This window comes from Danio rerio, chromosome 8 (assembly GCF_052040795.2).
Source record: "Danio rerio strain M-AB ecotype USA chromosome 8, GRCz13ab, whole genome shotgun sequence".
In the NCBI taxonomy this organism is placed as follows: Eukaryota; Metazoa; Chordata; class Actinopteri; order Cypriniformes; family Danionidae; genus Danio; species Danio rerio.
Window position 1 is genome coordinate 6,287,501 of NC_141028.1, and position 14,563 is coordinate 6,302,063.

Consider the following 14,563-nt stretch of genomic DNA (forward strand, 5'->3'; position numbering starts at 1 on the left):
TCTCATCTAAAAGACGGCACTCACTGAGCAGTATAGAGTCCCCGTCTCTATACAGGGACATTAGGATCCACACAGAACGCAGGTTGGGCGCCCCCTGCTGGTCTCACTAACCACTTCCGACAGCATACCTAGCTTTCCCATGTAGTCTCCCATACAGGTACTGATCTGGCGCAGCCCTGCTTAGCTTCAGTGGGCGACCATGTGTGAGTTGCAGAGAGCTAACCTTTAGCTTAATCCCTTTATTCATCAGGGTGTCGCCACAGCAGAATGAACCCCCAACTATTCCAGCATATGTTTTAAACAGCGGATGCCCTTCCAGCTGCAACCAATCACTGGGAAACACCCATACACTCTTACTCATAAACACTCATACAATACGGCCATTTTAGTTTACCCAATTCACCAATAGTTCAAGTGTTTGGACTGTGGGGGAACTTTTTCAGCATATTTTTTACACAGCGGATGCCCTTCCAGTTACAACCCATCATTGGGAAACACCCATACACTCTCATTTACACTCATACACTAAGGCTAATTTAGCTTATTAATTTCCCCTTTAGCGCATGTGTTTGGACTGTGAGGGAAACCGGAGCACCCGGTGAAAACCTACGCCAACACAGGGAGAACATGCAAACTCCACACAGAAATGCCAACTGACCTAGCCGGGACTCGAACCAGCTCTGAGGCGACAGTGCTAACCACTGAGCCACCATGCCACCTATCAAATAAAATTCTATGATAAATTAAATACATTTATAAACTAAATACAAACACATGAATTCAGTGAGCAAATAAAATACAATGATCAGTTTCATTCATTCATTAATTTTCTTGTCGGCTTAGTCACTATTAATCCGAGGTTGCCACAGCGGAATGAACCGCCAACTTATCCAGCACAATTTTACGCAGCTTACACACATACACACTATGAATAATTTAGCTTACCCAATTCACCTGTACCGCTTGACTTTGGCCTGTGGGGGAAACCGGAGCACCCGGAGAAAACCCATGCGAACGCAGGTGTTTACATGCAAACTCCACACAGAAACGCCAACTGAGCCGAGGTTCGAACCAGCGACCTTCTTGCTGTGAGGAGACAGCACTACCTACTGCGCCACTGCTTCAGCCATCAATTTCATTTAAATATAAAAAATGAATAGCATTCCCAAAAACCCTCTAATCAGCAGCAGTTTTGTAGTTTCTATGCATGCGAAATAATTTAATAATTAACTGAAATGTGCTGATGCAAGATGCTACACTGCATAAAAAAGTTCAATTAATAAAAAGTAAAAACATTCATAAAAGCAGCATCAAATATATCTAAAATTAAATAATGAAGCAGTGGGTAGCACAATCGCCTCACAGCCAGAAGGTTGCTGGTTTGAGCCCCGGCTGGGTCAGTTGGCCTTTCTTTGTGGAGTTTGCATGTTCTCCTCATGTTTGCATGAGTTTCCCGGGTGCTCCGGTTTCCCCCACAAGTCTAAAGACAAGCGCTATAGATGTATTGGGAAGGCTAAATCAATAATGTGTGCGTGTAAATGAGTGTGTATGGGTGTTTCTCAGTGATGGGTTGCGGCTGAAAGGGCATCCGCTGTGTAAAACATATGCTGGATAAGTTGGTGATTCATTCTGCTGTGGCAATCTCTGATTTATATAGGGACTAATCTAAAAAGAAAATGAACGAATATAAAATCATAAAATCAAATATATATATATATATATATATAAAACTATACACACTAATAAAACACACAAATTCTTTAAGTAATGAAATAAAATTCACTGATAAATTAAAAAACAAAAATCGATGAAATGAATATAAACTTTTAGGTTGTTTGTTTAGTATTGAGCTGCATGTTTTATTTTAAATATTTATATTAAATATACCACATAAAATACATTCATAAACTAAAAATAAATAGACATTTATAAAGCAATCAAATAAAATTCAAACATAAAATTAAACTAATGAATATAATTTGTTTACCTGTGAATCATGTGACCAGTAACCAGCATCAAACTTACAAGTGCGCTCAAATCTCCAAGCATGAACAAACACCACTAACACAAGCAAAAGCACACACACTTTCAAGCATGTGACTTATATTGTTTGCATATGTATAGAAACATATAAAGACTGAACCTTCTGTCGGGTGGTTCTGGTTCGAGGGCACAGAAGTTTCTCCACCAGTTTCTCCTGCAGCATCATGGTGTCCATGCTGAAGCGTCTCTAAACCCGCGTGACCCTCAGTTTATCACTCCGCGCCCCTAAAAACTCTCTTTCTGCTCTGTTTTTACTGGTGTGTATCTGTCTCTCGCCCTCGGCACATCACAGCGCCGTGTTCAGACAGGCAGACACAGACAGAATACACACATGACTGAAACAAACACTGACAAAAGAAGGTATAGAGAGCGAGAGAAATGAAAGAGGGAAAACGCATGGAAGCAATTTTCTACAGGAAGGTGGGGGGGGGGGGTTGAAAACACTCATTCATTTAGTCATTCATTCCTCCCCCACTTTTTTCCACAGACGGCGGTGAGGTGTGTGTGTATGAGTGTGTATTTGTGTGTGTGTGTGTGTGTGTGTGTGTGTGTGTGTGTGTGTGTGTGTGTGTGTGTGTGTGTGTGTGAGAGAGAGAGAGAGAGAGAGAGAGCGAGACACATTTAGTAAGACGGCAGCCACACCCTTCCCAAAAGACCTTACCAGACTGGCAGCCTTGCTACAGACTGCAGCACAGCAGACCGACCGTCACACATATATATTCACAGAGAGAGTGTTAAAACTGCAATATTTACATTCAGAGGAAACAAAGTCACAAGTGTGAATGATACATTCAGAACTCTGAGGGGAAGATAAAAGTCAGGATTGTCAATAAAAATAATTATTTGGTGATCTGCCCCTTTACTAATGAACTTCTGTGAATCGTCAGACTGGCACAAAAACAGCACTAGTGTGGATGGATGGATGGATGGATGGATGGATGGATGGATGGATGGATGGATGGATGGATGGATGGATTGATGGATGGATGGATAGGTGAGTGGATGGATGGATAAAATGACAACAAAAATTCGTAGAACAATAAAAAGATTAATGATAGAGATTAAAAAGATTAATCCAACAAATGATAGATGAGTAGGTGGGCGGAGGGATGGATGGATTAATTGATGGGTTGGTGGGTGTGGGGATGGATGGATGAGTGGATGGATGGTGGATGGGTGGATATATAGGCGAGTGGGTGGATGGATGGATAGATGGATGGGTGTATGGATGGAAGGATGGGTAGATGGGTGGGTGGATGGATGGGTGGGTGGAGGGATGGATGGATGGATGGGTGGAGGGATGGATGGATGAGTGGATGAATGGTAGATGGGTGGATGAATGAGGGAGTGGATAAACGAATAGATAGATGGATGGGTGAACGGATGCATGGGTGGGTAGATGGTTGCGTGGGTGGATGGATGGGTGGGTGGACGGATGGGTGGATGGAATGGCAACAAAAAATACATAAGCAATAGAAAGCTTGATAGAGTAATAAAACGAACAATAGATGGATGGATGGATGGATGAATGGATGAAGGGATGGACGGGTGAGTGCATGGATGGGTGAGTGTATGGGTCGGTGGTTGGATGGATAGATGGTTGGATGGATGGAATAAGAACAAAAAATACACATAACAATAGAAAGACTAATAGAGTGATAAATTGAACAATGGATGGATGGATGGATGGGTGGATTGATGGGTGAGTGGATGGTTGGATAGATGGATGGGTGGATGGATGGATGGGTGAGTGGATGGATGGATGGATGGATGGGTCGGTAGGTGAGTGGATGGAATGACAACAAAAAAATAAATGTAACAATAGAAAGATTGATAGAGTGATAAAATGAACAATAGATGGATGGATGCATGGATGGATGAACGGATGTATAGATGGATGGATGGATGTATAGATGGATGGATGGATGGATGGACGGATGTATCGATGGATGGATGGATGGATGGATGGATGGATAGATGGATGGACGGACGGTTGAGTGGATGGATAGGTGAGTGCGTGGATAGAAGAATTGATGGATGGTTGAGTGGGTGGATGGGTGAGTGGATGGAATGACAACAAAACATACACATAAGAAAGATTAATAGAGTGATAAAACAAACAATGGATGGATGGATGGATGGATGGATGGATGGATGGATGGATGGGTGGATTGATAGGTGAGTGGATGGATGGCTGGATGGATAGATGGATGGATGGATGGTTGGATGGATGGATGGAATGACAACAAAATACATATAACAATAGAAAGTTTGATAGAGTGATAAAATGAACAATAGATGGATGGATGCATGCATGGATGGATGAACGGATGTATAGATGGCACAAAAACAGCACTAGTGTGGATGGATAGATGGATAGATAGATGAACGGATGTATAGATGGCTGGATGGATAGATGGATGGATGGCTGGATGGATGGATGGAGGGAATGACAACAAAATACATAACAATAGAAAGATTAATAGAGTGATAATACAAACAATAGCTGGATGGATGGAGACAACAATAGATACATAGAACAAATTATGCTTAACGATAATGACAACTATAGAAGGATAAACAGACAGACAGTCAGACAAATGCAGGTACTTGACTGGCCTGCGTGCAGTCCTGACCTGTTGCCCACCTTAATACTTATTTGCAGGAGGAATGGGACAAAGTTACACCTGAAACACTTCATCAATTGGAGTCTTCAGTCCCTAAACATCTTTTAAGTGTAGTGAAAAATGAATGGCAACATTACAAAGAGATAAATGGTTTAAGATTCCAACTTTTTTGTTGCAAGAACCAAAATTAGGATATGTGTTTATTTTGAAAAAATAAAAATAATGAGGAACACATTTAATAATGTCTGTTGTATTGTCTTGTCTGAAATGAAATACAGGTCAAAGTCAATTTAGAAATCTCTACTTTCTTTTTTTTATTTGTGTTTTCATACTGACCATTGTTTTTCTGATTTGGGGTTGTAAAAATAAATTGGAAGAGCTTTTGCAAGGATGCACTGATAATGAAGCCATCCACAGCACCATTACATTTCTATTCGCAGCTGTTTTACTTACAATAATAAAATAAAAGTAAGAAGTATTATAAGTTAATATAATATTTTAAGTATCCACTGAAGACTCAAATATTTATGTATCACATGAATAAAAATAATTTTTAAATATATATATGTAACCCTCTACAAATAGATAAGATTCTTATATATCCAGTTCTTAATAAATTACACTATCCGTGACCATACAAGACATATTTTAATATATGAACATGCATTATAAAAAAACAATCAACATCACTGATTACTATTATTAAAATCTGCACCACCAGGGGGTGTCAGTGTTCAGAAAAACACTAAAGATTTTAAAGAGGTGTTAAAAGTGTTTCCTTTCACCGTGGACTAGGATGGTAATATCATTTACACTTTGCACATTCATTCACAATCCAATGATATCATCCTGGTGCCAGATATCACATTTAATTGTTCATATTACCCATTTACAGTGTTGGGTAAGAAAAAGTTACGTTGCATTTTGTTTTTAAAAGACTTAGATAGGCTTAAGATTGTAATATAATCCTTTTTTTTTTCCAAACACTGCACAACTACATCAGGATGGACTCAAATGACATTGAAATACTGTAATTAACCACTATAATTAATGATAGTAAGCTTAAATGAACTAAATATCAAATGGATGATCAAATCCCCATCTAAACTGTAATATTGCAAACATGTGTTCACATTAATAATGCTTCGTGGGAGGATTCTGCGAATAAATGTGTGAAGAGTCTTTCTGAATGCCTGGAATTCCTGCCAATGTAAATCTGCAAGTGTTAAAACTAAATATGTGGGAGGACGTTCACATCACTGACCCTACGGTAAGCGATAGTAATAGTAATGTCTAAACATCTTCATAATAATCCTGATTGGCTCCATTATGGGCTGATGGGGGTCTGGTGCTGCATATAGATGTGCTGCTGGGGGTGGAGGGTCCGGTGGGGGTCTTTTCAATAGAGCAGAACAGATGTCTTTGAGTGACACAATAGCCCCGATTCGCTTCCCAACAGAGAACAACACCCTCTCACTGTCCAGCTGCCATCCCTGAGTGCCACCTGGAGCACCCACACCAGACCCAACGTCTGCAGTTTATAATATGCATTTGAGCAACTATAACACTATCAGGGCATCAAACACACATCACACATTACCCACAGTCCAGAAAACATGTAGTATAGGTGAATTGGATGTGCTAAATTGGCTGTAATGTATGAGTGTGTGTTTGCATGAGAGTATGGGTGTTTCCCAGTACTGGCTTTCGGCTGGAGGAGCATCTGTTGCATAAAACATATTGCAGAGTAGTTGGTGGTTCATTCGGCTGTGGTGATACATGATAAATCAGGGACTAAGCCAAAGGAAAAGGAATGAATGAATGATAACAGTTTTTTTTTATAATTGTTGGTTGATAAGGCAACCTTCACTGATGATCATCCACACAAAACAATTCAATAAACCTGATACTATACAGCGGCGGTCACCAGGGCCAGATTAACGTAAGGGCTAGGTGGGGCTGAAGCCCCAGGGCCCAGGGAATAAGGGGGCCCTTGATTGGCTGAAGAATAAATTTGTGATATGACGCGGGAAACGCCTCTTTGCGTTATGCTGTGTTCAAACCGGATGCACAACACGCGGATAATTTGTGCTATTCGAGCGTAAACAGCCGCGCGAACATTTGAGTTTACTGGTTTCATTTGCGCGTCAAACCCTGCTCCATTCGCGCGTCAAATCCACTTCATTCACATGTCAAATCCGCTTCATTCGCGCATCAAATCAGCTTCATTCGCGCGTTAAATCCGCTCCATTCGCGCGTCAAATCCGCTCCATTCGCGTGTCAAATCCGTTTCATTTGCGTGTCAAATCCGCTTCATTCGCGTGTCAAATCCGCTTCATTTGCGCGTCAAATCCGCTCCATTCGCGTGTCAAATCCGTTTCATTTGCGTGTCAAATCCGCTTCATTTGCGTGTCAAATCCGCTCCATTCGCGCGTCAAATCCGCTCCATTCGCGCGTCAAATCAGTTTCATTTGCGTGTCAAATCCGCTCCATTCGCGTCAAATCAGTTTCATTTGCGTGTCAAATCCGCTTCATTCGCGTGTCAAATCCGCTTCATTTGCGTGTCAAATCCGCTCCATTCGCGTCAAATCCGTTTCATTTGCGTGTCAAATCCGCTTCATTTGCGCGTCAAATCCGCTTCATTTGCGCGTCAAATCCGCTTCATTTGCGTGTCAAATCCGCTCCATTCGCGCGTCAAATCCGTTTTATTTGCGTGTCAAATCCGCTTTATTTGCGCGTCAAATCCGCTTCATTTGCGCGTCAAATCCGCTTCATTGGCGCGTCAAATCCGCTTCATTCCCCCGTCAAATACGCTTCATTCCCCCGTCAAATCTGCTTCATTCCCCCGTCAAATCCGCTTCATTCCCCCGTCAAATCCACTCTATTCACGTATCAAATCTGCTTCATTCGCGAGTCAAACATGCATCTTTTGCGTGTCAAATCCGCTTCATTTGCGCATCAAATCTGCTTCATTTGCGCGACAAATCTGCTTCATTCGCGCATCAAATTCACTTCAGAACAGGCCTTCTGTCTGCCTGGTGTATGTAGCTTCATTGCTAAATGGCTAACATGAATTTTGTTAAGAAAATAACTGTTTATGTGCTTTATGAAGGCTAAAAAACAGTGTCGATACGTTTAAGGCTGTGTCTGAGTCCACTAGGTCCTTTCAGAGGTGCATCCAGCTCTGTGAGCTCATAAACTTCTCTAGAAACTTAATCTGGATGATGGAGGCTTTTAGCTGTGCTTATGACACATTTAGCCGAGCCCAGTTTGATGAACTGTTGTCGGTGTCAGCAGGAGGATTTTTCCCTGGGACACCAACAACAGGTGCTACGTCACAATCACGCCCCCACAAGAGTAACCGCCTGATTGGTTAAAGCAGTACGAATGTCCGCTTAAGTGCAGATTTTTAAACTCAAGCGATTTGTGCGAAACACACGGTAGGCGTGTCAAACACGCAAAACGCTCAATTCGCGCCGCACCATTCACGCGTATCGTGCCATTCGCGCAATTCATGTCATTTGCACCACGTCATTCACGCGTATCGCGCAGCAGGATGTCTATTCTATTCTCTATCAGAATATTGAATAGCCCTGATTAAGTCACCCATAAGGGTGATCCGATGTCCTGATTTTCCCAAGACAGTCCCTTATTGCGGCACTACCGCGAGGACCGTCCAGTCAAAGGAAGGCTAACCAAGCTCGTCATAGAACAATTTAAACAGTCTTCATCATTGATACACTTGTATCGCTGGCGGTTACAACAGGACTCGCCCGCACAATCCTTTCATCACACAATATAACCGAGACAGTGCGTGAACAAATCAAATAACCTAAATGAGCGATGATCAAAATATCCATCGTTGCGGAGAGTCCATCTCAAGTAAATACACTCAGTTATGCTTTACAGTAACTCTAACTGAACCAGTTACAAAGCAAACTTTTGTTTTATGAATGTTAGCTTTGCCCCTTTTATGAAAACGACAGTACTAATATGGAGCAATGAAATATTGGCGCTGGCTTTCATTATACAATATATCTGATGCAAATAAATAAAATAAAACAAGAATGCTAGCCTTCTGTAACTCAGAAAATCACAATAAGTTATTCTGGATATTTGAAGCATGAATATTAAAGATATTATATCATTAGGGATTTATGGTCAGCTAAAGTTCTAAAGAACCTTTTTAAAGTTAAACCCCTATTAGAGGGATACAAAGTTAGCATTAGCTTTGCTATAAAAGATCTTGTTGGTATAATAAACAGAAATAAAACTTTTGAAAACCGTATTTCCCATCCCATGTCACAAAAACTGCCCTCTTTCATCTGAGAAATATCGCTAAGTTACAAAGTATTCTATCCATCTCAGATGCAGAAAAGCTAATCCATGCTTTTATGACTTCTAGACTGGATTACTGTAATGCTCTGTTTGCTGGCTACCCAGCCTCCTCTTTTACTCTTCAGCTAGTACAAAATGCAGCTGCCAGAGTTCTTACCAGGTCTAGAAAATATGATCATGTCACCCCAATTTTATCCTCCTTACACTTACTGCCTGTTTCGTATTGATTTTAAAATATTGCTTCTTACATATAAAGCTTTAAATAATCTAGCTCCTGTTGATCTAACCAACCTCCTGTCTCACTACAATCCAACTCGCTCTTTAAGATCTCAAAACTCAGGGCTTCTGGTAGTACCTAGAACAGCAAAGTCAAAAAAAGGAGGTCGAGCCTTCTCATTTATGGCTCCAAAACTCTGGAATAGCCTTCCTGATAATGTCCGAGGCTCAAACACACTCTCGCAGAACAAAACTAGATTAAAGACCTACACTCAGGTCATCACTTAGCGATATGATACATAAATGTGCTCCACGCAGGTTTTTGCATATCGTTTATATAAACTACAAACGGCAGCTACGCTAATTATTCTCTTTATTCTCTATTTTCACCTGGAGATACTCATCCCGAGGCCCTCAGAGACTATAAAGGGCAACTGATGCGATCCAAGACCCACAACGATGATCCCAAGGTTTCCATAATCCTGGACCAGGCTGTATCCTGAGCAGCTGCTGTGGTGGACATAGAGGAGTGGAGAGCATGAGACTGATTCCTGTGACTCTCCAAAGACAGACAAGTCTTCGCTGACGTCCAGCGTTCTCCAGCCTCCGGCGCCTTGACTGCAGCTCTGCACAAGACGTTTGGCCATAAGAGAAATGGTTGTACCCAACTGAGCCTGGTTTCTCTCGAGGTTTTTTATCCTTTACTTTCATCAATTGGTGAAGTTTTTTCCTCGTCGCTGTCGCCACTGGCTTACATGATTCAGGAAGCATTCCTCTGTAGCACGCCCTCGTGTTGTTTGTGATAGTGTTGTCCCGGTACTGATGTTTTTACAAACGTCCATTTCCTGCTAACATCAAAGCGCTGCTGAGCGCGTTTTTAAACCCTGCTGATTTGCCATAGTATTTAACAGTGTTCAACAGAAATGGCAGTGATTGGCGATGATGGTCATCAGTTCACCGCTCTTCACAAAGTGCAAACACAGATACACAGACACTGGTGCATATTGAAGCTGCGAAGATCAATCGATTACCCGTCTGTGTTCGCACTCATAAACAGCGGTGAAGTGTCGTGAACTGATGACCTTTACGGCCAATCACAGTCATTTCTGTTGAGCACTAGTGAAATACTATGGCAAATCAGGGGTGATGCGTTCAACAGCGCTTAAATGCAAGTGGAATAATGCCTTTTTTTTTTTAATTCAGTACCAAAATTCAGTATCGTGACAAGTCTAATATAGTGAAAGAATCAGTTCATTAGCTTGAGTTTGATAAATGGCATCTAAATGATGCGTTTGGAAAAGAAAACGCCAATGCCAATCCCCTTTACTTAGAGAACTTGAAAAGCCTTTCAAAATATTTATGAGTCTTGAGCACATGAACGTTTTCTAATCCTATTCTGACATTTAACAGAGGCGTCCCACTGATCTCAGACTGTGATGCTCTGTCTGCTGATATTCAACAGTGATGTCATCCACTAATGTGACCCGAGCAGCTGTGGCTTTGATCAGCCTCCTGATGATGATGTCATGATGATGAAGAGGGTGGAGATGCGTGCGGTGGATGAATGTGACACTCTTATCAGTGTTTCTTCTGTCACGAGCTCTCACTGAACATCCTCTCAGGGCTCTACGGCAGCTGCACTGGGTCAAACGCAAACAGATCTGATAGCACAGATGGAGCGTCGTTCCCAGAGGACGAATGTTTTCCTCTCGCTTTCACAGCATGCCAGCTTTACTGCTTCACTGGTTGTTAGTAATACTGCAGAACTGTGTTTAAATGGTTCAGTGCATCTATACTTCAGCTTTACTGTAAACACTTTTTTTCCTATTTTAAGTTTTTTTAGATTAGAATTAACTTTATTGTCATTACACATGTACAAGTAACGAAATGCAGTTTAGGTCTAACCAGCAGTGCAACAGCAGCAAGTGCAGGATACAGGTATAAATTATAAAGTGCATTTATAAAAAAGGGCGAGGCAGTGGCGCAGTAGGTAGTGCTGTCGCCTCACAGCGAGTTGGATTGTAGTGAGACAGGAATTTGGTTAGATAAACAGGAGCTAGATTATTTAAAGCTTTATAGGTCGCTGGGTCGCTGGCTTTATGTCATCTTTATCGAAATAGCTGCAAATACAAACATATATGCCGTACACATGCGCTACAGCTCGCTCTGTCCGCTGATCAGACCCGTGATGACATAAGGATACGGCCTGGTCCAGGATTATGGAAATCTTGGATCGCATCAGTTGCCCTGCATACTCTCTGAGGGCCTCGGGATGAGTATCTCCAGGTGGAAATAGAGAATACAGAGAATAAATAGCGTAGCTGCTGTTTGTAGTTTATATAAACGATATGCAAAAACCTGCGTGGAGCACATTCATGTTTCATACCGCTAAGTGATGCACTGAGTGTAGGTCTTTAATCTAGTTTTGTTCTGCGAGAGTGTGTCTGAGCCTCGGACATTATCAGGAAGGCTATTCCAGAGTCTTGGAGCCATAAATGAGAAGGCTCGACCTCCTTTACTTGACTTTGCTGTTCTAGGTACTACCAGAAGCCCTGAGTTTTGAGATCTTAAAGAGCAAGTTGGATTGTAGTGAGACAGGAGGTAGGTTAGATAAACAGGAGCTAGATTATTTAAAGCTTTATAGGTCGCTGGGTCGAACCTCAGCTCAGTTGGCGTTTCTGTGTGAAGTTTGCATGTTCTGCCTGCCTTCGCGTGGGTTTCCTCTGGGTGCTCTGGTTTCCCCCACAGTCCAAAGACATGTGGTACAGGTGAATTGGGTAGGCTAAATTGTCCGTAGTGTTTGAGTGTGTGTGAATGTGTGTGTGGATGTTTCCCAGAGATGGGTTGCGGCTGGAAGGGCATCCGCTGCGTAAAAACTTGCTGGATAAGTTGGCGGTTCATTCCGCTGTGGCGACCCCGGATTAATAAAGGGACTAAGCCGACAAGAAAATGAATGAATGAGTTATAGAAAAATCTATGGTGATACTTACAGATGGATGTACTATTATACTACTATAACATTATATACAGGTTGTAATTGCTATGAACAAATTGACAATAAATAAATATATGTACAGGTTGCTATTAATAATCAGAAGTGTGCAGATAGATAAACCTAATTTCAAATGTAAATGTGAAGTGGGTGTGTATATAATTACAGATATCCATGTGCAGTGGGTGTGTACAGTTCAAATAAATGAATCAGTGCAATGAAGTGCAATGCATATGTGCAAATTTGAAATGTCTCTTAACCCTCTCAGGCTCAAATTAAGTTTTAGAAACAGGAAAAATCTGATATTTGGGGAACATTATCATATGGGGTAGTACCATCGAATCCTGACCTTTTTTTTTAGAGAGACCTTCACATGCAAGGCGTTCTGGGATGTTGCAGATTTGCAACATTGGCCCAGTGTGGTAGTTAGACTCTGACGACTGAATATGATATGAACAATAACTTTTTAAATACAACTTTTCAAACAATGTAACAAATAGCTTTTCAGTGGCAGAACAACAACAAAAACAATATGGGATCCAAATCCAATATCTCAAATCCTCATTGAGTAGGCCATGTTTTCAATTCACTTTGTCATGTGGTACTCCAAGAAACAGTTTCTGTCTTTTGTGTCTTCTGGTGAGCAAGTGGGGAAATGTAATGTAATGTAATGTAATGTGTATTTATATAGCGCATTTAATGTGTATGGCCATACACCCAAAGCGCTTCACAATCATGAGGGGGGTCTCTCCACACCACCACCAGTGTGCAGCATCCACTTGGATGATGCGACGGCTGCCACAGGACAACAGCGCCAGTGCGCTCACCACACACCAGCTATTGGTGGAGTGGAGAGACAGTGATAGAGCCAATTCAGTGGACGGGGATGATTGGGAGGCCATGATCGTATGGGCCGATAGAGGGACTTTGGCCAGGACACCGGGGTTACACCCCTGCTCTTTCACGAGAAGTGCCATGGGATTTTTAATGACCTCAGAGAGTCAGGACCTCGGTTTAACGTCTCATCGGAAAGACGGCGCCCACTGACAGTGTAGTGTCCCCTTCACTTTTACTGGGGCATTAGGACTCACTTAGACCTCAGGTTGAGCGCCCCCTGCTGGCCTCACTAACACCACTTCCAACAGCAACCTAGTGTTCCCTAGTGGTCTCCCATCCAGGTACTAACCAGGCTCAGCCCTGCTTAGCTTTAGTGAGTAACCGGTCTTGGGCTGCAGGGTGATATGGCTGTGGCTGTTGCTAACAGATTAGCAACTGTTTGTTGCTAATGCACAAACAAGTCCTGCAGTGTTACTTCTGAGTAAAAAAAAAAAAATTATAAAATATGTATCTGGAGTAATAAGGTAGTTAATTTTTAACTGTTGCAAATCTGAAACGCCTGCTTTGAGAGGGCTAATGGTGTAAATAAAGGGCACCTATCATGCGAAATTAACTTGGGGAAGCAGTTTGGATATAAATGTCCAAGTCTCTTTTTTTAAATTCCTGAAGCAAAATGAGGATCCAAATCGCAAGGAGTTTGAGACCCACTGCAACATACTAAGTGAACATTATTGTTTATCTGAAAAACAATGTCAAAGATAACTGACAAACTCAGATATTCTGCTTTGTAAATGTGCGTTACGTGCCGGAATGTCTGTAATTGTTTTGGTCATTTAACCCCCCAAATACCAGTTTAGCCAATTATATTTCAGCACTCCAGGTTGCCTTGTTGGAAAAAAGCGTTTTTGATTCATTCAGTCATGAAGGCTGTCAAAGTATGCATCTGTGACCAAAATGCGATCTCCGTTGGACAGTAGCAGCAACTATCCATGGCTTGGGCTATATACATGTATATATTAAGGCTGTCAAATGATGTAATTAATCACACTTTTTTTGTAATTAATCATGATTAATCACGAAATGTAATTAACGTAATTAATCACAAAACTTAATAACGCATATTTATTACAGAAATAAAAACACAGGCATGTAAACGGCATTTGAATTTTAAAACAATCAATGCCAATAACAAACCAACATAATTTTCATGCTGGATTCTCAGTGTACTTAACACACACACACACACACACACACACACACACACACACACACACACACACACACACACACACACACACACACACACACACACACACACACACACACACACACACACACACACACACACACACACACACACACACACAATGCGCGCAGTACAGCGCACCCGGTGAGCGAGGGATCCCTTCAGATTCATCAACACGCACGATTGCGTTTATTAAATTTACTTAAACTAAGTGTTCTAAAGTATGACTGTATTTTACGAGCAAGATTCTGACACAGCAACATG

At 41.6% G+C, this 14,563-nt stretch overlaps 2 protein-coding genes across 4 annotated transcripts in view; one reads left to right on the plus strand and one right to left on the minus strand.

Annotated features, from left to right (window-relative positions):
• The window catches only part of ufd1l (ubiquitin recognition factor in ER associated degradation 1), a 253,880-nt gene that overhangs the window by 73,715 nt on the left and 165,602 nt on the right, over positions 1 to 14,563 (plus strand). The window lies entirely within an intron of this gene.
• septin5a (septin 5a) overlaps positions 1 to 14,563 on the minus strand; it is a 46,446-nt gene that overhangs the window by 21,482 nt on the left and 10,401 nt on the right. The window contains exon 1 of one of the 3 annotated variants that reach the window (XM_087262848.1): positions 2,144 to 2,407. Within the exon in view, the coding sequence (XP_087118974.1) occupies positions 2,144 to 2,218 (75 nt within the window). The 5' untranslated portion in view covers positions 2,219 to 2,407. 3 annotated transcript variants of the gene reach the window in all.